The following is a 24,692-nucleotide window of genomic DNA, read 5'->3' on the forward strand; positions in this document are numbered from 1 at the left end:
TTCGAAATTCTAACAAGAACCTCTTTCCACATGAACATAATACGATTTACATTATGCTACGTGATTATTAATTTATCTTTTTCACTTTTACACGTTTTGCCTTTTTTTTGGTATTTCTCGCGATATATTGAAAACTGGATATGAATTTCTTGAAAATTATGAAAAATACGACATGGTTCAATAAAATGAACAAAGACGCAGTAGGAAACCAAACGTTAAAAAAATAGCGACATGCAAGATTCAAATTTACATTCAAATTTTTGTATTCAGCTTCAACCTTATTCCATTTCCAACTGCTCTACTTGTAATTATTTACACAACTGCGTGAATATCCAATATAATATCTATATTTGTATCTTTATTCAAGCATAAATTATAAACGGTACTTTTTTTAATTGCTTCGGTAATAGTATAAACATTGTTCATTCAATTTCTCACGTCGAATATGTTTATATATTTGCTGTAACAAACATGTGTGCTTTTTTCTTCCAGAGATTAAATAATAATCGATACAACGGTCGCTTATTTGTGATGATTTGTTACATAATCTTTGAAATTCAGTCTCGAAAATATTTGAGAATTTTTCTATTGGTTTTAAACGATTTGGGATACATTTAATATATTTCGATGCAATTTTTTTCTAGTTCAATTTTTCAATTTTGTTTCAGCAGTGTAAAAGGAAGATATTTTATGTGCTTCTATGAGAATAAAATTCTTACTGGCTTGTATGATCTGTGCGGAGAGGGGAAAAAAGTGGAAGTAACAGTCCGTTATTGTTTTCCTTGAATTTTGATAACGGAAAAATAGTTGAACAAAAATTATGGATACTAGAGAGAAACATGAAGGACGTAAAAATCCCCAGGAATCCTCGAACATAATCAGTTTGTTATTCTTTGGGTAAGATATAAATAATTTTAGAGTATCGCATGACGGGTAAACGTGTAAAATGGATCGAAAGGGGAAAAATATCAGTAAAAAGAATTGGAAATAATGACAAGAATAAAATGATGGAAAACTGAGTACATCCATTACGAATGCCGAGTTCCCGAATATTCCACTTCACGGTCAACAAATAACTCTAACTTTGCAAAATATGTCTCCTGTCCGACGCCTGAATGTTATCATTTCAAAGGGACACGTCATACGCATGTAAAACGTCGCGTGTTATTTCAGAATTCGTCCACAAACACGTTTGTATAAAATAAATATCGTTTTGTTATCGTTCCCATAAATAATAACGAAACACATGAAGGAAAAGAAAAACAAAGAATAATAGAAACATTACTATTTTTCCATTTCTTTTAACGCTAGAATTTTAAACCATTATCGTGCAATAGAAAATGACGGCACTGATAGAGAAAAACTAGTATTTGTATATAATTAAGAGCGACAACACTACGCAATCAATATTCGATACTCCAATTCCAACGAAAAGTGTCTTGAATAATTTTTTACACAAGTTACCACATTTTTTTCAGTGGTTGTACACCAGCTTACCAGGCGGAAACTGTTTATTATTTTACTTGCAATAATGATTTATACGCGAATGTCAATATACGTCATTTTCAACTTATTACACGCGTGTACATACATAAACGTTAATAACTAACTAACAATAAGAAAACGGCAAGAACTGTGTCAAACGCATAAATCAATCCACCTGATGTTTATTCGAATTTATTTTTGAATATTTTCAAAATGGAAGTAAAATTGAATCCAAAAATCGAAAAATTTGTCATCACGATAATAAAAATGTAATTTTGAATTCATCAATTATCCATCTTAATTGCAAATTATAGATGGATGATACCGATATTCTGGAAAGGTGCAAAACGTGATCTGCAAGTAACAGATTTGTACGATCCGCTAAAATCCGACGAATCTGGACGCCTTGGGGACCAACTTCAGAAGTAAGAATATCAATTACGTAGGTTTTTTGTTATTGTTTAAAAATTTAAGTATAAGACGAAATGGAGAAGTATAAAATTTGACTGTTTATGGAAGCTTGACGATAGCTCGTCTAGATTTTTACTCAATTTACAGTCAGACTACTTTCCTCACTCCTCACAGCATTTGACTAACAATAATTGCGATTGACAAGAACAAAATCGACTAGTAATCAACCCTGAATTGTAGAGACTGAAAATTCATTGATCGAACAGACTTGCAGCTATGCAGAAAACAAAATCAACATGGCCGCTTTTGCTCCACCTGCGATTTTATTTTTACTGAAAAACGACTTCTAGTGCTTCAAATTTCTCGCTGTTCATTTCGCGTAAGACAATACGATGGCAAGAATCATTCGCTCGTAATTCCCCGTCAGCGAAATACTTCAAAGTTGAGAATTGATTGAGTGTGCGAACATCCGAGGGTTAGGAACGAGAGTCGCGGCACAATTCGATGCTTGCGCATTATGTGGACATGCTTGCAGGACTGTTATACATATTATCGTACTGCTACAAGGTTTTAGACAAATTGCGCACGGGTGGCCTGTAATTAAGCTTGTATTACAAGCGTGCATACGGCGATAGCATTAAAAATTAAAGTAACCCCATTAACAACATACTAGAGAGATAACGTGTCAGTTAAAATTGTACACATCTGTGGAAATATTGACAAGTTACGCAAAGGTATGCGAATGAATAAGCGATGTGTTTAACATACCTACTAATCATTCTAAACAAAAAAAAAAAAAAAAAAAAACAAAAAAAAAAAATGGAACGGTTCTTCGAAAAATAAAACGAGTCAATGGATTTATTAAATAATAATTGAACGTGAATGAATGATAGACGACCTGAATTTTCACTATTTTTAGAATTGTACTAACCATTTTTCGGTGTATGAAAATTTTCTACTGTACATCTTTTTTTAGGTTTCCGTTTTTGAGGTAATATCGTTTAAGTCATATAATGTAAGCACTTCTGGATAAAAGCAAGTCACGTTGATGGCCGGTTTCAGAATACGAGTACACGAGATAGATAATAATGTTGATCGAAGGATTTGTACGTTTATATCATAGAAAATCCACGGAGCTTATGTAAAAGCGTAACCGTGAAATACCGTATCTCACCTCAGCCTCGTGTTAACTTATCTTGATTACAGTTTTTCTTATTCGTATTTCGTGCGAGGCAAATAAACTTCCAAACACGTGACATTTATTTTACATTTAACATTTTTTTTATTATTCCTGTCTTAATTCACGATTTCCCAATCCAGATTTAATCATGGTCAGGGTTGTATGACTTGACGAGAAGAGATTAAGAAAAATTCAACTAAATCGTCGACGACATAAACTGCGAAAAATTTGATTCGCAAGTTGAAAAGGAACTGAAATGCATTAAAATAATTCGAATTTTTTCACACAGAGAATGGGAAAAAGAATTGATAAAAGCGGACGGTGAGTTGGTACTTGGAAAAGACGGCAAGAAGAAGGCGAAGCAGCAGCCAAGCCTGACTTGGGCGATAGTGAGGGTGTTCTGGGTTCGCTACATGTTCCAAGGGCTGCTGTTGTTCTTCCAGTTAATGGTGTTCAAAATACTCCAGCCAATACTGCAAGGCTGGATAATCGATTACTTCAATCCGGGCGAAAATACGATATCGCGTAACGACGTTCTTCTCTACGCTGGTTACCTGATCCTCGTCACATTGGGAATAGTTTTCATAACCCATCACACAAATCTGCAAGTGCAAAAAGTTGGCATGTGCATCAGGGTAGCGTGCTGTTCGTTGATTTACAGAAAGGTAAAGACGAGGCAAATCGGCAAGGAAGCTTTTTCAAGCTTTCAACTTTCACTTATACCTTGACAAACGATTTTTAAATTCGGTTGGGGATTATTTTTTTCGATGTCACGTTTTGCGGAGTTCACGATATCTCGAAATTGATTCAACTAATCCTGACGGATTCCGTTCCACTGAAAGTGAACTGAAGTTACACTTAGATTTCACTTCGATTACACTTAAATTTCACGGTCAAGTCATAGTCGGCAATTTTTTACACTGTATTTTCACTGTAATTGCATTAAAAGCATACCAACATCCCACCGAGAAATCACTGAAATAAAAATGATGGATTTTATCACTAGAATTACACTGAAATCGAAAATATATCTTACTCCACTGAAACTACAGTGTATTCTAAATTCATACTTACAACTGAAATCACACTCAAAATCCACTAAAATTAAATAGTGCGGAATATTTTATATCGGAAAAAAAAAAAAAAAAAAAAAATTTATGAGTGATATTTTGATGATACCAGAGTGTATTTTCTCAGTCTAATTTTGGTAGAATCACAGTGTAATAATTTCACAAACGCACCGAAGAATTGAGTGGAATTTAAGTGATTACCTAGAATATCACTTTAATATTTCCACCGAAAAAATATTCTAATAATATGGTAGAACCGAATCCACCAGGGAATTTTCTGAAAATTTGGAGTCAGATGCAGTATTCTTGGATATTTTATCCTCTTTGGCATATTTCAGCTTTTTTTCTTTTTGTCAACTAACTAAAACAGTCGTACGTTTCTTATAAAAAAAATGAAATTTCAACTCTTAACGTTCATCGTTTTGTCCAGCAGAAAAAAAATTATTTGATATAATGGCAAAAAGGATCATCTATCTAAGAATACTGTCTCTAAATTTGAAGTAAAAAACAATAGGCAAATGAAGCTTGATCTACGTAATTTTCAATAAATCAAACCACAACAAACGTCAATGATAATTGTTTGTTCAGGCATGAATTTAAAAAATCGACCCACTTTTTACAATCGCTCTTCTTCCTCTTCAGGTTCTTCGTCTCAATCAGGCTGCATTGAACAACACCGCTGCTGGCCAGGTGGCCAATTTGATCAGCAATGATGTGGCGCGTTTCGATTTCGTCCCGATGTTTCTTCATTTCATTTGGATCATGCCGCTGCAGGTAAGGAAAGTTGACAACTCTGATTCGACACTTGATCAACTCTTCCGACGATTATTTGACTCCCCCGATTCATAGCTTTGCTGCAATGACCACTGAGGTTATTGCTTCAAGAATGCAGTAGGTATTGGCCTTGAAGACAACCTGATCATTTGATTACAGGTGCTAGTGATAGGCTACGTGATGTGGCAGTCAGTTGGCATTGCTTCTTTGGTAGGAATCGGAGCGATGATGCTGCAGACGATACCGATTCAAGGTTACATGAGCCATGTGAGCGCGAAATTCAGATCAAAGATCGCGGTCAAGACTGACCACAGGGTGCAACTGATGAGTGAACTGATTTCCGGGATACAGGTAACGTGTACTTGTGTACTTGTGTACTTGTGTACTTGTGTATTGTCGTCTTCTCAATTCTCACGAAAGAAATTTGGTCAATTCGCAGGTGGTGAAAATGTACTCGTGGGAAAAGCCATTCGATATGATAGTGTCGAAGGTTCGAGGACTCGAAATGAAACTAATTGCTGTTACGACATATCTGAGAGGCATTTACCTCAGTATAATGGTCTTCTCCGAACGAATGACACTATACTTGACACTAATTACTTTTGTATTGATGGGCAATACCTTAACTGCTGATGTATCGTTCGTGCTATCGACCCTGTTCAATGTTTTGCAAATGACATGTGCAATTTGCTTTCCGCAAGCTATAATCATGGCTGGAGAAACCGCAGTGTCATTGAAGAGATTGACGGTAAGGTTGACGCAGTTTTTTGTGTTCCTTAACACTGAAGACAATAATTCATCTAATTTTTCTTCAGGAGTTCTTACTTCTGGATGAGATCAAAGCTCCGGAAAAGGTGGATAAGAAACTGAAGAATGGCACAGTGTATGCGGAAAAGCAGACGACAGGTCAACGGTTCAAAAATGGGGTTGGAATTGAAATGGTCAACGTAGCAGCGAACTGGGTTCACGGTCAGCTCCCGCCAACTTTGTGTCAAGTGTCACTGGACGTTGGGGTTCAGTCGCTCTCCGTTCTCGTGGGTTCTGTCGGCTCGGGTAAATCATCATTGCTGCACTTGATACTCGGTGAATTGCCATCGGGAGCTGGAAGCGTGAATTTATACACCAGTGAAAACGGCGTGAAAACGATCGTCAACCCCAAGGACATCCGTATCTCGTACGCAAGTCAGGATCCTTGGCTTTTCTCAGCCTCCATTCGTGACAACATTCTTTTCGGTCAGCCTTTTGATAGGATCAAGTACCAAGAGGTGGGTTAAGGTCATTCGTGCTCGTTCAGCTTGCTAAGTATTGAATCTCTCAGCTAAGCCATTATGAGTGTTGAGTTGTAAACCAGTGTGACACTGTTTCAGGTCACCAGAGTCTGCGCTTTGCTTAAGGACTTCGAGCAGCTACCTCAAGGTGACATGAGCTTCGCTGGCGAAAGAGGCGCATCCTTGTCCGGAGGACAGAGGGCTCGGGTTAATCTGGCTAGAGCCGTTTACAGAGACGCTGATCTATACCTGCTCGATGATCCACTCAGTGCAGTCGATGCTCGAGTAGGTCGTCACTTGTTCGAGGAGTGCATCCAGGGATACCTGAAGGGAAAAACCCGCATCTTAGTTACTCATCAACTCCAGTATCTTTCGCAAGCGGACAGCATAATCGTTTTAGACCGCGTAAGATTTCCCAGTAACTGATTCTTTTCTGTCTGTGATCTGCTTTTTATCGTATTTAACCGATGCTTCTGTGTTTCCATGATCTCATGCCACAACAAACAAAATGTCATACTCATCTTTCACTTGAGACTGAATGATTTTTTTCAGGGCACCGTTGAACATCAGGGCACGTACAATGAGCTGGGCAAGTCAAACATCAGCTTTGTTTTGGACTCTCATAATGCCGAGAACTGCAAGGTCGAAGAGACTGGCGACGGAGATAACAATGACCCAAAGGTATTCCTATTTTCATTTTTTCAAAACCAGGAAATTACAGAATTGGGTGAATCCGCGAATGTGGTTATATCCATTATGTGTAATCGAAGGTCACAACCACAAATGGTACACCTCCTGAGATGGATTCTGACCGATTTAAGGCCACCAGTGTCATCTGCTACCACATATTCAACCTGCGTAGCAGATGACACCGGTGGCCCTAAATCGGTCAGAATGCACCTCGAGAGGTGTACATGATGAAGTGTATCAAGTACTAAAGACTTATATCTATAATAATAAATCATATTTAAAGTTAGATTTCAGCAAAGAATCAAGTAATCCAATGGTTTTGAAGTCACTGGTAATGAGTACTCAATTTTATAAAATGGGCTTACACAACTGATGCGTTTACTTGAAAAAAGGTTAAATAGCGGTGATAAGTAAAAAGGGTTACTGAGGGTATTAAAATATTTAAAATCAATGCTGAAAATTTGAGACACTTTTTCAGACACATACGTCATCGGAAGGCGACGACGTTGACCGGATTTCTAATGTTGCGGAGAGCGTTGAGGAGTACAGAGACGTGAGCGAGGAGGAGGTAGCCACTGGAGACATGTCGAACCAGGTGTACTGGGGCTACTTTGCAGCCGGTGGAAACGTGTGTTTTCTGGCCTTTCTTGTGCTAGTCTTCATCGCAGCTCAACTGTCTTCCAGTGGCACCGACTACTGGGTGACCTACTGGACGAACAACGAGATCCTCAAAGCCGTGAACTCCTTGAACGGCACTGTCAGAACTGGGAACGATAGCGAAGATGCGACTTCACTATTCTACGATGAGTATGGAACTTTCCGGACAGACCTGGCGGTCTACATTTACACAGGGTGCATCGTTGCCTGCGTCATCCTCACTTCGCTGCGGAGCTTCCTTTTTATGAGCAATTGCATCAACTCCAGTCGAAATGTTCACAATGCCATGTTTTCAAACCTTCTGAGAGCCACGATGAGATTCTTCAATACCAATCCATCTGGTACGTCAAAATTAATGATGTTTTCAAGATTGCACGAAGTACTGATTTGCCTCTTATTTTCTATCCAGGAAGAATCCTCAATCGCTTTTCTAAGGATATTGGCTCGATGGACGAACAGCTGCCCAAAGTGATGCTCGAGACTCTTCAGATATTCAGTGTTATGATTGGAATTCTGGTCATGGTTATGGTTGTCAATTACTGGATGGCCATACCAACTGTTATCGTGATTTCTATATTTTACGTAATCAGGGTCTACTACCTCAAGACTGCCCAGGACGTTAAGCGGCTGGAAGGAATCAGTGAGTCTTAGAAATCTTCAATCTTCATTTTTCATATCTGTGAACAATATTAGGTATGTATAACAGTTTACAACGGCCATATTTATTTTCAGCCAAAAGTCCCGTCTTCTCTCACGTAACCTCCACTCTTGATGGGCTAACGACGATTCGAAGCAGCGGCAATTCAGTCGCAGTAATGTTACGCAAGGAATTTGACGATTATCAGGACTCGCACACCGCAGCCTGGTACCTGACCATCGCCTCTGGAACCGCCTTTGGTTTCTTCTTGGATATAATTTCCTGCGGTTTCATCGCCTGCGTCTGTTTCTCTTTTATCCTCATGGACGATGGTTCGTTTCAACCCGACCACAAGCTTCTGACAGCCAATGACTTTCTCAATAAATGCTCGACCGTTTTCAGGATATACACTCGGGGGCTCTGTCGGACTTGCCATTTCTCAATCCTTGATATTGACCGGCATGGTCCAATACGGAATCAAGCAAAGCACTGACGTAATCGCTCAAATGACGTCTGTTGAAAGGGTGTTGCAATACACCAATTTGCCGCAGGAGGGACCTTTCACCACTGACAATCCGCCTCCACCAACGTGGCCTCCCAAGGGTGCCCTGGTCTTCAAAGAAGTGTCCATGAAATACGCTGAGGACAAACCGCCGGTGCTGAAGGTGAATTGAACGGAATCAGATTAACATTGTTGAGAATCACAAGGGCTTAAAAGTCTATCAAAATTTTGTACAGTACATTGATTATGACAGTTCGTCGACTGGTTTCTACTTCACGGAGAACTTTCACCGAGCTTTCACAAACAATCTGATATAATTTTTTGATCAGGTTTCGGAAGATTTACTTTCATTTCAATGATAGCATAAGAATTTGTTACGTCATGAAATTTTTGGGTGGAGATTCAGTCTATTTGAACTGATCTAGTATGTTCTCGAAGGCTTTGAGTGAAGACTGTTCATCAGATTTCGAAGCTCGTTAACCCAGAAGCTCGGCAGCAGTTCTGCACTGTTTAACCGTCCAAAACTGTTTTTATAGAACCTGAACGTGAACATAAAGCCTGGTTGGAAGATCGGTATAGTGGGACGAACCGGGGCTGGGAAATCCTCGCTAATCTCAGCGCTGTTTCATCTCACCGGAGATGGACTGGAAGGGGAAATTCTGTTGGACGGGATCGACACGAAGTCGATTGGACTACACGAACTTCGCCCCCGGATTTCGATTATTCCTCAGGAGCCGATTCTGTTCTCCGCGAGTCTCCGTTACAACCTGGATCCTTTCGATCAATTTTCGGACACCCAGCTTTGGGACAGTCTGCGCGAAGTCGAACTTGGGGACGCGATTCCATCTCTGGAATTTCAGGTCGCTGGTGGTGGAGCCAATCTCAGTGTTGGACAACGCCAATTGATTTGCTTGGCCAGAGCGATTCTCAGAAACAACCGTTTGCTGGTTCTCGATGAAGCTACCGCCAACGTTGACCGAGGGTGAGTGTGACCTTGGTATTATGCAGTAGACAAGAATAAACGCAGAGTTTGTCGTTTGGGTTGTAATGAAATGATTTGAAATGAATTTCCTTAATTTGAATTCATTTCACGTCATTCAAAGACTTGATGTGAATTCACTCAAGTTCAAGACTTCATAAATTTGAATTACTGCAAAAAAAAAAAAAAAAAAAAACTTGAGAAAATATCAAAATAAGACTTCAAGTAACGTTATACGATTTTGTATGCATTCACCTGAATTCACGACCACATAAATTTGAGAGACTTCAAACAACTTGATGAATTTGAAATAGATCGATTTAATTCAAATTACTTCGGATGACTTCAAGTGAGTTTATGTTACTTCGAGTGAATATATATTACCTTTAATTATAGCCAACCACTCATTAGTGGACGAACCGATAGACGCTGTAACCAGTGTACTGGAATGTTGATTACGGTTGTGTCTGACCAAAAAATGGTTACATTCATTGGCTTTCAAAATCATGCTCATATTCATGCACCAATCCGATGACAATCTCATCAATCTTTCAATTTCTCAGCACCGACGCGTTGGTTCAAAACACAATCAGACGAAGGTTTGCCGATTGCACTGTACTGACAATAGCTCATCGTCTGAACACGATAATGGATAGTGACCGAGTGTTGGTTATGGAAGGTGGTCGGATAGTGGTAAGTGTAACGACGTGAAGCCGAACAAAAGAATTGTAGTGCAGTCTCACTTTGTTAATCGACATTTTGCTTTGGTACAAATCCACAGGAATTTGGCCACCCTTATGTTCTTTTGAAAAATCGGAACGGTCCGTTGTCGTTGATGGTGCAACAGACCGGCAAAGGCATGGCAGAAGAGCTCGCCGAGATTGCTGAGGCAGCTTATCAAATGAATCCCGAGTTTGCTCAGGCATACAAAAGCGGCGTCATCATAGACGGCACTAACAACCAGATCACTTATCTCTGATACGATGGCAAAGATGAAGGGTGACGCAATTTTGGTGTCCGTCATTTCGGCGGACTCTCGATATATTACCGCCCTCGGGGCTGCCGTATTTTTAGATTATGTACAACATTTGTTTTAGAAATTTCCGAAGATTGACAAAGCTTTGTCCGTGTATTTAATGTCTTTGACGTTCTTGGAAATATTGAGAAAAAATAGGGGTGAAACTAATCTCCGGTTCTTAAAATCTGTTCTTGTGAAGTTTTACGAGAATTTAATTGAGAGACACGTCTGTGAATCTGATTTTCTTAATCCACTAAATCAGTTTCATTGAGATGTCCGATTAATGAAAGTGTCAAATACCAACTTTTAGAATTGTTTGAACCAAAGAAACACTTCGTCTGAAATATATTATATAGAATGTGTATATTACGGTAGCAGCTAGCTCGGTGTTGCGGTTATTCATTTATTGGTCGAATCAATAATTAATGCCGATCCAGAGTAATGAATGATGAATAATAATCGCACAAATGATTGCATCGATATAGTGCTTGGTTAAATATGTTGTGTACATTACATTAATTAATATAGTGAATAGAGATACTGATTTATATATGAGCACCAGTTATTTACCATTTGAAAATCATTATTCGGTACATTCGTAACCGTATTCGCCAGTGTGTAACAAACTCGTGAAATTGACTATTATCCCGCAGTAACGTATAAGGCTCGCAAACTTGCAGCCTAAATATACAGTATAAGAATATAATAAACACGTGTAATAGATTTTTTTTAATACGTGCTATTCAGTTTTGTATCAATGGAGAAACCTTGCCGAAGACATTATAATCTTTCAAAGCAAAGTAGACTTTTCATTTTTTCCTTTATTATTTTTTTTCTACTTTGTATAATGTTTCTAGACACCATAGTAAATTGTTGGAGATGTATGATGCTCGTTAAAAAATGACTGTGAAGTGCGCAGAAGAAAAGGCATTAATTAAAAGGAAGAATGCATTGGTTGGTGATTTTCCTTTCATCTATCACAGCTCCAAGCATGTGACCCCGTACAAGTCCTGAGGGAAAATGTGCGAATGGGTGATTTGTTGTAATAAACTTTACGCGACATCAGAAAAGTGATGTTTTTCTACACTCTACATCATACTAAAAAATAAATGAAATCGCCGATGATGATTTTCCGGCTGAATCACCGGGTCGTTAGACGATATATCCGCCCATGAAATGAAGTAGGTGATACGAAATTAATGTAATATCGAAGAGCGATTGGCGTTGAAGATATGACGTAAAACGAAAAGGAACATCTGTTCCTTTCGAAAAAAAAAAAAAAAAAACAAACAAAAGTTTGTTGTGTTGGCTGAATTTTGTTTTATTGACGAATATTACAAATACGCGTGGCGAAAAGACTGTTGCCTTCTTGTTGCACAGGATTCTTTACATAACAAGAGTATATGTTATGCGTTTTTTCACGAAGCATGAAATTGAGGTTAGGGTTACGTAATGTCAGATTTGTTCGCGACTGCGCATGCGCGGAGCACTGAAAGGACTACTTTTAACTCCTGGGAGTGAAAAATAGTCATTTCAGTACTCCGCGCATGCGTATTCGCAGAAACAGGTACTTTGTGTACGAGAAACACGCGTGGAAAAACGAATAAACAAATGTAAATGAAAAGAAATGTGCAAACAAATATCAGATACACGTTCTGGTGTCGAGATTCTAAGCCCGGGTTTGTTTATCATCGGTTTCGTTCCCGTGTAATATAGCCGCGTATGCGTTTGTATACATTAAGTATTCTTGTGTGATATGTATTATCTACGCACATGTCTGCCTGACCGCGAGCCGAGGATAAAAGTAGATGTTGCTCTCTGGAGCACCGCCAGTGGTTTTCAGAGTCTGGAAGACGGCTCATTAACTTCTGACGAGCTCGCATAAGCATCAACGTCAAAGTTGATACAGTGAATAGTTTGAATTTTGATCGGAGACCGTTGAAAAGTAAAATTTAAGCAATAAAAGTCACGCGGCGAGGTTTGATCGGTTGAAAGAAATAAGACAGAAACAATTAATTACGAAAATATTTTCGAATCAAACAAAACTAAAAGGAATTTATCTCTACAAGAATGTTTATATATTTGTAACTTGTCCATTTGTTTGTATTGCATCGAATCGTTTCACATTAAGTTGTGTATCGATAACTTCTGATTTAAATTTCATTAGTGTTCAGTAGTTCTTAATTATATGAAACTGATTATCAACGATAATTTAATATCGATTCGCGAATTTAATTTGTGCTCCATATTAATTTTCTCTTCTATTTCTCACGATGATTGCGTTTGTATTGTATAATAACTGAAGAAACAAATAGATGAGAGAAACGGAACAGTGCAAGAAAGAAGAAAATATCAACAAACCAAAGTTACAGGTACATATTTTTCAAATCAGCAATCATTTAGATTGAAAGGTGAAAAAATAAAAATCTTTCGATCGATTATCTTCCACGTGCTCGGATTACGTGACAAATTTGAGAAAAAAAAAGAAACATAATTTCAACCATTATTATTATTATTATTATTATTATTATTATTTTGTACCGTAAAATCCACAACCGTTTTTCAATTCACCGGACGATAAATGAAGATGTTTTCATCACAACGATTAAATTGAAGAGCTTACTATTCAATATAGTCAAGTACAATTCTAATCTACGTTAATTAGTCCAATTTAAGATGTGTGATATAATAATGGAGCTGCAGCTGCTGTTTTATTTCACCAGTGAAGGCTTCCGTTGATTCATTTCTATATTTTCCTATCAATTTATCCGCGATTTTTATTAAAATCACGTATTTTTATGCAAACTTTCGAAGCCGGTTGCGAGATTTTTTCGACGATAAAAAATTGGATCGAATTAATCGCAAAAAGAAATTTGCGATTGTTCTCTAAGCGTTTACTGTGATTACACAAGTGTCCGTTACCAATTTGAAATTCGGAGAGTCGGAGAATTGTAAATATTATTTCACGTCCACCTTGCGTTCGCACTTGTACGTCAAATATAATCTAAGCCCTGAGGTACCTTATATCCCATCGATTTATTTCTTCATTTGTCCATTTATCGCAATGTCTGAGGATACAGGAAAATTTGATACAAGAAATCGTAAAATTATTAAATATAGAATGTTAGGATATTAAAGTGGAATAAAAAATAGAATAGAAAAATGAAATGTTAGAACGTTAAAATAGAATAGAATTATGTTAACATTGCAATTTCAAAGTATCGTAAAAGTAATTTCAGTTTTTGAATTTGAGCAGTTATTTATTTAGAATTTTACCATCCAAAGTCAGTACCATCATCCTCAGTATTTTCAATCCGCGATACAAACTCGAATTTATATCGCGTGCCTAATGGCATAATTTCTGTTAGAAAAGGTAAAGTTACGACCTTGTGGGTCTGGTGAAAACTGATTGTGAAAAAATTATGCAGAATGGTGATTCCATAAGGGCAAAACCGCCCTTAAATTTATATCGTTATTCCTGTTATTCCGATAATTGATAATTTGGATAATCGATGTTCTGAAAATCATTATTGCGACTCTATAACTTGGTGGTAGGAAAAAAAAAAAAAAATGGCGGTTACGACCTTCTGTTTTGATCTTTTTTTTTCACTTATATTTATTAATAATTAAAGATTGTATCGAGCTGCCTAACATACGACTTTTTGCCTTTATGTTTTCAAACAATGGATTCCAATTGAATTATACTTTTTGATCATTTTCAGAGCGAATGGTAAAAAGCAAAAAATGAACGCGCTTTTGCCACTCAAATCGCATTTCTGATCTTTACAACCGTATGCCGTTAGACACGCGACATAAATTTGGTTTTGAATACGTTTCTTAAGTTATTCTTGAATAATTAGAGAAAAAAAAATTGAAGATAAAAAAAAAAAATAATACTAATTATCATCTAATTTCTTACACAATGTGCATGTAATAATACTTCTTCCGTGATTTTCCAATTGTGGCCTTTTCTATCTTTTATCTTTGCTGGGGTTATTTTACAAGGACGAGTTATCAAATAATTATATAATATTTGCAGTCAATACACAATATCTTAAGATCGACCCTCGTGTGAGTTGTTAACTCATTTTGCTTGAACTGGCGATATGAAGATAATTCTGCTCCTCATTTTCCCAGCCTCGAAGTAATTCTTATCTCGACGAGAGAATTCGCGCAATATTGTTCAACGAGATAATTACGAAACCGAGCTTCCAAGGACGATGCGTATTTAATTTTAATGACAAATTTATAAGGCACTAGGATTGGTTTTATAATTCTCAATAATAATTTAATAGTAATTCTCGATATTAATTCGCGACTAACTTGAATTAACTTAAGCTAACAGCTTAATTGGCTTGTTAGATTCCTAAACTTATGTGTTAAAAAAAAAACGTGATTTATTTATACAATACATTCGATTTTTAGACGGTAAAAAATTTTTCTTCAAATTTTGAGGGAATGAAAGAAACGCAAAACCATCTATGAAATTAAGAGCCGAATTGAATACGAAAATTTCGACTACTTGTTCTTTGACCCATCTATGAAGAATTGTGATATTTTCGAACTTGACAAGCGATTAAACGTAAAAAGTCGTCAGAAATGACTTAGCGAATTCCGAAAATAAAAACACCGGATTTTGTACATTTTCATGATTTGAATTTTTTAATTTCACAGGCGAAATAGAAAAGAGTGTAGAATATAAATTGAAAATTTTTTGCAAGACATTGCTTCGTAAGTGGAGAGAAAACCCTGGTCTGTTAAATAATTGTAAATATGGACAGAAGAGAGAAGAAAAGCCTCAGAAATCCTAAGGAAACTTCGAACATATTAAGCCGGCTGTTTTTTGGGTGAGTTCTGACAATGTTGATTGGTAAGAGTAAACAGAAATTTTTTTACATTTCTTGTACATCTTTATCACCTACATTTTTTTCATATCTAAATTACTCAATTCTTATGTCATAGTCACAGAATATTACTCGATTACCTTGAACATCACGTACAATTTCTTCGGCTAGGAGGAAGAAGGTGTTCTTTCGGCTTAAAACACTTGAAACATCACGTTTTTCAATTCGAAGCTGAATCAACATCTTTTTCACGAAGCAGCTGAAACACCGTCTTTCTCCGCCCAGCCGATAATTTATTATTTTGATATTATAATGGAAAATGAAAAGACGAATTTGCACAGGTGATATAATTGTCCCCGTCTTCAATATCCACGCCAAAATATGAGCGGACATAAAAAATTGGCTAATCAAACTTCTGCACCGTCAGTGGAAAAGCAAAAACTTTTATAATATAATAGAATCATGTAAAAATGTTAAAAATATAAGGGTTCTGTGAATAGTTTTATTAGTAAGATAAAATTGTATAACACGAAAAGAATTCACAATTTTTTCAGATGGATGGTACCAATTTTTTGGAAAGGTACAAAGCGAGACTTGGAGGTGACAGATTTATACGATCCTTTGAAATCAGATGAATCCGAAAGCCTCGGGGATCGACTCGAAAAGTAAGTAGGGATAAATTTTTTTTAAACCAATTATTATTTCGTAATTATTCGATTACTATTTTGCTGATCCGTTTTATTCCTGTTACAAAAAATTATCGTCGAAGTCTTTGAGCATTGTAAGGACAAATGGAATAATATAATCTCTTGTCAAAAAATTCTACGTACGAAATTTTTGTAAATAAAGAGCGATAAAAAAGAGGGACTCCTTTTGTTGAAAATTAAGAACGTTAGGTGAAACATTTGAATTTCTTACAGCGAATGACTCGCAAAGTAGAAAATAACGATATTAAATATTTGCCAAGGATTATTGAACAGACTGTAGCTCATTGTTTGCAGAATTTTATACGGGCGTAATGAGTTGCAAAAATCCTCCTCGTGTTCAGTTCGTGGTGATAATAACGATGAGTATGATTCGGTCATACATGCATTATGTTTGTACTCTACTTAATGCCGAAAAATTACAAACGCTCGCTTCGTATTGCTGTGTTTGAAAGTATCATAGAGATAAGAGAAAAGCTCGTATTACACTCGTCATATTATCTCGACAGATTCAAGGCGTTACTTAATAGCATAATAATGAGTTACAACTGAGTATCACTCAATGGTGAGATTTTATTTTTTAATTTCGGTGGAAGAGATGAATTTTTTTGCCTTTTTTGCTTTCATCTAATTCGGGAACAAAAATTGGAAACTCAAGTTTAGATTGAAAAGCTTGACCTCTCTCATTTTCTCGTCGTTTCAATTTTTCTCTCTCGCTAGAAAAGCTATTTTTCATTATTTTCTCATTGATTCTTCTTCTTCTTCTTTTTCTTCTTTTCATTTTTGTTCGAAATTCAATTAGCTGTCAGTCAAGCTTCTCAAAGTTCACAAGTGTCGTAAGATCTGTCTATTTTAATCTTTTCCTCTTTGTTTTCTTTTATTCTTTATAAAGTGTCGCCACAGTAAGTATAACTCTGCAACTGTGCTATGTGGCACAAGCACGTGTAATATAGATATTATATATGCGTCAGACGATGAAAATGTGAATGTCAACGAACCGTATAAAGCAACCGCATAATTACCAAACACAATTTCAGATATGTGTCGACCAGTAGACACAATGATAACCATTTGTAAGCTGTTGTACAATCATTGACAAAGGTATCGATAAGCAATAGCAACAAACCAATAAAGATGAAAGAAAAAAAAACATGATAGAAGGAAATGAGAATCAACAAAAATCGAACGCGAATAAATGAGGAATGATCGCGACGATTTTTGGTCACTCGGGCTTTTCTTCGTTTACAATAATTCTGTGTACAATTATCGCTTCATCGATCACTGTTCATTGAATTTTAATTCTACTTTTTCACCGCGAACAGAGAGTGGAAGAAAGAACTGACGAAAGTTGAATTGGAGGAGCAATTGGCGAGGAAGAAAGACCCCAACAAGGCTGTGAAGCGTCGCCCCAGCCTTTTTTGGGCAATTGCGCGGGTGTTCTGGGTTCCATACATGCTTCAAGGGCTGCTCTTTTTCATACAGTTGATGGGACTTCGGATAATACAGCCGACAATCCAGGGCTGGGTTATTAAATACTTCGACAATGACCAAGGAACGACAACGAAAGACCAAGTAATGATATACGCCGCTTGTTTGATCCTCGTCACCCTTGGTGTCGTCTTCATAACTCATCACACGACGCTGGCCACTCAACAAATCGGAATGCGAGTCAGGGTCGCTTGCTGCTCCATTATATACAGAAAGGTGAAGTGTCGATTGATTTCGTAATTATGATTGTAGGGGAGAAGAAAAACCAGTGCCGATAGAAAATAAGTACGAATACCGATGTTCTCTTGGGAAGCAATGTGCGAACATTTCGGAGGGTATCGAGATTTCATTTGTGTTGACGGTTATTCAATAGAATCACGCTGTGAAACAGAAGCTAATTAATTGACGAATTTTATCATAATGTACGAGCGTGAAAATTTGAAATTGTAAAATGTGGACTTGTAGTATGGCCGAATGACCAGAATATAAAATCACATTATGAAGCAAAGGTCAAACAGTCGAAATTCTACATGAAATGGGTAGTGAAATGTAGAATTTTTACGTGAGAAAGGAGCAAAAATGTATTGTCGCAGTGCAACATGATTGCAAATAAGTAAAACGCACAGCATAGAACCGCGACATTGTAATTAAAGGGTTTGAGAGGAATTTCAATTTTCCACTGTATTCAGATAACACACGAACGCCAACTTGGCCGACACCTTACAGCTGACGACTGACTGTTGTTTGTGTTTCAGGTTCTGCGCCTTAATCTGGCTGCAGTGAGTAACACGGCTGCTGGTCAAGTGGCAAACTTGATCAGTAACGATGTTGCCCGATTTGATATAGCTCCCATGTTTCTTCACTACATTTGGATTATGCCGTTACAGGTAATAATGAATTTCGCATAACTGCGCTCATCTTTTTTTCACCAAATTTGTGCTCTACGTTTGGTCCGTTCTCGTGATTCCAGGTCGTTTTGATTGGGTACGTGATGTGGCAGTCAGTTGGCCCGGCTGCCTTGGTCGGAATCGGCACACTGATATTGCAGACGATACCCATTCAAGGGTACTTGAGTCGTCTCAGCGCCAAGTTCAGATCCAAGATCGCGGTGAAGACGGATAACCGAGTGCAGCTGATGAGTGAGCTCATTTCTGGTATTCAGGTAACAATCGGTTCAGTATGAGACGTTGAATGCCGAAGAGGAAATGCATTCACGACGTTCTTCACTTCCAGGTGGTCAAAATGTACTCATGGGAAAAGCCGTTCGAATTGATAGTGTCGAAGGTTCGAGCCTTGGAGATGAAGCTGATTGGTTACACGTCGTACCTCAGAGGATTCCACTTGAGTATAATGATTTTTTCGGAAAGAGTGACGCTCTATTTGACCCTGATCACCTTTGTACTGATGGGAAATTATCTCACCGCTGATGTCACCTTCGTGCTGGCCACCCTGTTTAACGTCCTCCAACTTACCTGTGCAATCGCTTTTCCTCAGGCCGTAATCCAGTCCGCTGAGACGGTGGTGTCTTTGAACAGATTGACGGTAAGAATTCATATCCACTCCTCTGATAATGAGTTTCCTTCAGAAACTTTCTGTGCAACCAATTCGGTTCTATTTTTCAGAATTTCCTATTGCTGGACGAAGTGAAAGCCATCGAAAAATCCAATCACTTGACTTTCAACAACGGTGCGGCTCTTCAACTCTCTGAAAAGTCGAATGGGAAAGTCCCGCAGCATGATCAAGGTATTAGCATCGAGCTGGTGAACGTCGCTGCAAACTGGGTGTACGGCCAACTGCCGCCAACGCTGTGCCAAGTATCGATGGAAGTCAAAAGCAAGTCACTCACGGTCCTCATCGGCTCCGTCGGTTCGGGCAAATCGTCTCTTCTGCATCTTGTTCTTGGTGAGTTGCCCCTCGGCGCTGGAAGTCTGACACTATACTCCGGTGAGGGCAGTGCTAGGACCAGGGTCGCCAACAAGGACATCCGGATCTCGTACACCAGTCAGGATCCTTGGCTGTTCTCGGGGTCCATAAGGGACAACATTTTGCTCGGTCAGCCGTACGACGAGATAAGATACCAGGATGTGAGTTCAAGTAATTTGTAACCAGTCAGCTCGCTTGGCCTTCAACTGGTCAGCAAACTCTCAATGAATTTTCAGTTGTGAACCATAACGACACTGTTCAAGGTCGCTAGGGTCTGCGCTCTCCTAAAGGACTTTGAGCAGTTGCCTCAGGGCGACCTGAGCTTCGTCGGAGAAAGAGGCGCGTCTTTGTCTGGAGGACAAAGAGCTCGGGTCAATCTGGCCAGAGCCGTTTACAGGGACGCTGATCTGTACCTACTCGATGATCCACTCAGTGCAGTCGATGCTCGAGTAGGTCGTCACTTGTTCGAGGAATGTATCAATGGTTTTCTGAAGGAGAAAACCAGGCTCCTCGTCACTCATCAACTTCAATATCTTAATCAGGCGGACAAAGTCGTCGTTCTTAATCAAGTGCGTTGAAACAAGTTCCTACATACTACACGAAACTTGGGTGGTATCAGTCAAACACTGTTTTGTTCCAGGGCAATATCGAACGTCAGGGCACATTCGAAGATTTGGCCAAATCTAATTTCCACATTCTGGATTCGGAAGATTCGGAGGAACATGAGGAAGTCGAAAAAAGTAAGGAGCAGAGTGTGGAGTTCAAGGTAAGGATACTCAGTAATCAGGAAATCAATTTCTTGTACGAAGACCTTTTGAATTCTTCGCTTTAGTAGGCACCTACAATTCTCTCTGATTCTCTTAACTAGTGTTACATTCAGCAGAATTTTTTCGAGTCTTCTGAAAGACAGTCTTCATGGGCTCAGTCCGCTTCAAAAATACAGCAGTAACCGTAAGTGTCGATTCCAATTTCAGGACGAACCAGTGGTAGTAGCGAGCAATGACGAACAGGAATCGGGACCTCCGAAGAGTGAAGAGCAGACGGTGAAAGACATGAGTGAGGAGGAAGTGGCGAAGGGAAGCATGTCGAATAAAGTCTACTGGGGCTACTTTTTGGCGGGTGGAAATATCTGCTCGCTAGTGTTAATGGCGTTAGCATTCATCATCGGCCAAGCGGCGGCGAACGGATGTGACTACTGGGTCACATTTTGGACGAATCAAAACACCTTGTTGAGAAAGTTTAATGAACAAAATTCAACCGGCCAATTTGATAACACTGATTCCGTTTGGTTCAACGAATATGGACTGTTCAAAAAAGACATTGCGATCTACATTTACACCGGGTGCATCGTTAGCAGCATATTGATCCTCACTGTTCGCAGCATGATATTCGTCACGATCTGTATGAACGCCAGTCGCAATATTCACAACTCCATGTTCGCAAATCTGCTCAGGGCTACTATGCGATTTTTCAACACGAATCCGACCGGTACGTTACACATTTTTTGTTAAAAATGCGGATGATGGAAATCGAAAATTTTTGGTGATTTCTTCATCAAGCAATCACAACCTATTCGTAAGCCTTCGCAACAGTTTCAAATTCTTCCTCTTTTCTTCGTCAAACTTTTCACCTAAAAATTATCAAGTTTTCTTTCATCTGGGCAATAAAATTCGCTCCAAGGTTAATCTGCGTTCGAGTTTTGTCCAATCAATTTTATTTTGCATTTTATTTTTCATTAAGTCGAATAATATAATTATAAATGACAGAGTGTTGGTTGATTTTTTGTAGGAAGGATTCTGAACCGATTTTCTAAGGACGTAGGAGCCATGGACGAGCTACTGCCGAAAGCGATGCTCGAAGCACTTCAGATATTCACTGTCATGCTGGGAATACTGGTAATGGTTGCAGTTGTCAACCAGTGGATGCTTATACCAACCATTATCATGGCTGTCATCTTCTATACTATCAGAGTTTATTATCTTAAGACTGCCCAGGACATCAAACGACTTGAGGGAATAAGTGAGCAATATTTTTTTCACCAAGTACTTTGAGGTTAGAGGTGTTGAGGATGAGAGACAACCTTTCGTTTGCAAATATCGACGTTTCAGGTCTCTGGCAGAAGCTCCTCTTCAAGAGATTATGAAACTAGAGCCCTTTGTGTGTTTTATCATCATGAATGAGATTAACTCGTCATAGTTTCGTTTAAGTATCGGCCTTCGTGATGTCCTTTTCCAAACTAACGGCATGCTTGACTATTTCAGCGAAAAGTCCAGTTTTCTCGCACGTCAGTTCCACTTTGGATGGACTGACGACAATCAGAAGCCGAGGTGCTTTCGTCGAAGGGATGCTGAGGAAAGAATTCGACAACTATCAAGACACGCATACCGGTGCCTGGTACCTGACCATAGCCGCTGCAACGGCTTTCGGGTTCCTCCTCGACCTATTTTCGTGCATTTTTATCGCCTGCGTTTGTTACTCGTTTATCCTAATGGATGATGGTTGGTTGCTTCTGTTATGCAGCTAATAAACAAGTCCATGAGATGAATTGTGCGCTTCAAATTTCCGGTTCTTGTCCTTGCAGGAACCGTTATGGGCGGATCCGTCGGCCTTGCCATTTCGCAATCTCTCATACTGACCGGAATGGTTCAATACGGAGTGAGGCAGAGCGCCGAAGTAATCTCGCAGATGACATCGGTGGAGCGGGTTTTACAGTACACAAGGCTCCCCCAGGAGGGACCTTTTACCACTGAGAAACCTCCACCAGACACTTGGCCTGAGAAGGGTGCTTTAGTGTTCAAGGACGTGTCCATGAAGTATGCGAAGAACAAGCCACCAGTGTTGAAAGTGAGTTTATCGGGATCATTGGGTTCTTCAAAGCACCGACTCGTGAGATGATGACCATGTCTCGATTATTCTTCCACAGAACCTCAGCGTGGACATAAAACCCGGCTGGAAGATCGGCATAGTGGGAAGAACCGGTGCTGGTAAATCATCACTCATCTCAGCTCTGTTCTGTCTGACTGGAGACGGACTTGAGGGCGAGATCGTTTTGGACGGGATCGACACGAAGACTGTTGGACTGCACGAGCTGCGTCCCCGGATCTCGATCATCCCTCAGGAGCCGATTTTGTTCTCCGCCACACTCCGGTATAACTTGGATCCGTTTGAGCAGTACTCTGATGCCCAGCTTTGGGACAGTCTCCGTGAAGTTGAACTCGGCAACGCCGTTCCATCCCTCGACTTCCACGTCGCTGGGGGTGGCACCAACTTCAGTGTTGGTCAACGTCAGTTGATTTGTCTCGCTAGAGCCATACTGAGGAATAATCGAGTGCTCGTTCTTGATGAAGCTACCGCCAACGTCGATCGTAGGTCAGTATGAACAGTGTTTCAGGCCCGTTTTCACTAGTTACTTCAGTGTTCAACTTTTACATCAGTCGAACGCATTCCGGGTACTAGACACTCGAATTACTCGAAGTCAAGTGATATGAATTAATATTTTCTCGAATTAGATTTAAGTCGCTTAGAGTCAATTGCAGGTATTCGAACCAAATTTGTGTCTATGGAAGTCATGACGTTATTTGAAGTAACTTGAAGTTATTTAAATCCAATTGAAGCCATTCACTATTAATTCAAGTTCTTTGACTTCATTTGGAATATTTTGAATTTATGAAGGATCATAAAGTAACTTGAAGTCTTTCAAACTCATTTAAATTCATTTAGTTTCCTAATTCATGGTCATTTGAAGCATTTTGAAATTACGTAGTCTGGAAGTAATGTGCACAGTGGATATCTGCCTGCCTAACTCCTAGGTGTTAATTCTGGGTTCCTTTATGACAGTGAGTTGCAAATGCGCGTTTAAATTTTCAGCACCGACGCTCTGATCCAGAACACTATCAGGAAGAGATTTGCCAAGTGCACGGTTTTGACAATAGCCCATCGCCTGAACACGATAATGGACAGTAATCGAGTGTTGGTCATGGGAGGGGGCAATATCATGGTTTGTAACTTTAAATCAGATGTTTAATTTTGTTGAGCTTGAATGCTGAAAAACTAATGCATCTTTTTGATTTACCTACGCAAATACAGGAGTTTGGTCACCCTCATTTGTTACTGCAAAATCCAGACGGTCACTTCTCGCAAATGCTTCAACAAACTGGAAAAGCGATGGCTGAAAAACTGTCAAGGATTGCCGAGAGTGCTTATCAACTTAGCTCCGAATTCAGCGAAAAATCAAATGGTAGCACAGTTACCAGCAGTGATCAGCTGACCAATTTATAGCGAAATTAAAAAAAAATAGTCCAAATTGTCATAAATGTTAATAGCCTGCATACACGTATGCTTGTAAGCATACAATGATCATTATTCTTGTCATTTTGAATTCTACTTTTTATTACGAGTATATATATATATATGAAATTGCATCAAAGGTATTGAAAAACTTGTTTCACAATCAAGTTACGTGTATTCGTTTTTTTCATTTCTCACTGTTTATTGCTACTTAATAACAACAAATAGAACAAAGAAACATTTCATTACGTGGAACAATCATACTTAGGTATTTAAAATTTTTTTAACACCTATCCTGACTACGATCGGCTGTCCAACGTGAGACTTATCACTTGAATAGGACTTGAAGAAAAATTTCGTTATCAATAATTCGATCAAGATTCAGGACTATGTGGTTGGTAGAAAAAATCAACTCAATAGTCAATAGATCGCAATATTGAGTATCTTATTCGGCAATACCCACAGTTTCTTCGCTATAATTTTCATCACCATGAAACTGAAAAGTTCTGTCGGGCTGTCCGACAAACTTCCGCGATGATTTTGAAAACAGCTGCGTGAAAAATCTAGAACTGATAGGATTTGGTAGTCGAATAAAAAAGTTATGAAAGAAAAATTGAATTTTTTTTCTTATACAGGGGAAAGTGTTGATAGCGTAGGGTCCCGAACGCAAAAAAGGGCTCAACAGCCACGATTTTTACACAATTCTGAACAAAAACACTCCAATGCTCGTACCGCTACCAACAAGCCGCGGTAAGTTTAGACGCGATCGCGGGGC

General features: G+C 38.7%; 2 protein-coding genes across 2 annotated transcripts; both read left to right on the forward strand.

Annotated features, from left to right (window-relative positions):
- Nucleotides 1-674: 674 nt before the first annotated feature.
- LOC124411666 (ATP-binding cassette subfamily C member 4-like) lies at nt 675-10,785 on the forward strand. Its single transcript, XM_046890931.1, has 17 exons — nt 675-897; nt 1,800-1,910; nt 3,366-3,741; nt 4,789-4,920; nt 5,080-5,271; nt 5,360-5,668; nt 5,736-6,185; nt 6,288-6,593; nt 6,741-6,869; nt 7,357-7,876; nt 7,945-8,175; nt 8,268-8,504; nt 8,575-8,837; nt 9,211-9,656; nt 10,217-10,346; nt 10,435-10,665; nt 10,698-10,785. Exons 1-16 carry the CDS (start codon nt 821-823, stop codon nt 10,630-10,632), a joined length of 4,107 nt encoding a protein of 1,368 aa, XP_046746887.1. The 5' UTR covers nt 675-820; the 3' UTR covers nt 10,633-10,665; nt 10,698-10,785.
- Nucleotides 10,786-12,501: 1,716 nt separating this feature from the next.
- On the forward strand, nt 12,502-24,022 carry LOC124411667 (ATP-binding cassette sub-family C member 4-like). Its single transcript, XM_046890932.1, has 17 exons — nt 12,502-13,043; nt 15,346-15,518; nt 16,070-16,180; nt 17,542-17,923; nt 18,463-18,594; nt 18,678-18,869; nt 18,941-19,249; nt 19,330-19,791; nt 19,894-20,199; nt 20,271-20,396; nt 20,605-21,118; nt 21,419-21,649; nt 21,892-22,128; nt 22,212-22,474; nt 22,554-22,999; nt 23,498-23,627; nt 23,717-24,022. The coding sequence occupies exons 2-17, from the start codon at nt 15,445-15,447 to the stop codon at nt 23,906-23,908; spliced, it is 4,107 nt and encodes a 1,368-aa protein (XP_046746888.1). The 5' UTR covers nt 12,502-13,043; nt 15,346-15,444; the 3' UTR covers nt 23,909-24,022.
- Nucleotides 24,023-24,692: the final 670 nt, after the last annotated feature.

Source organism: Diprion similis, chromosome 10, assembly GCF_021155765.1.
Source record: "Diprion similis isolate iyDipSimi1 chromosome 10, iyDipSimi1.1, whole genome shotgun sequence".
NCBI classification, from domain to species: domain Eukaryota; kingdom Metazoa; phylum Arthropoda; class Insecta; order Hymenoptera; family Diprionidae; genus Diprion; species Diprion similis.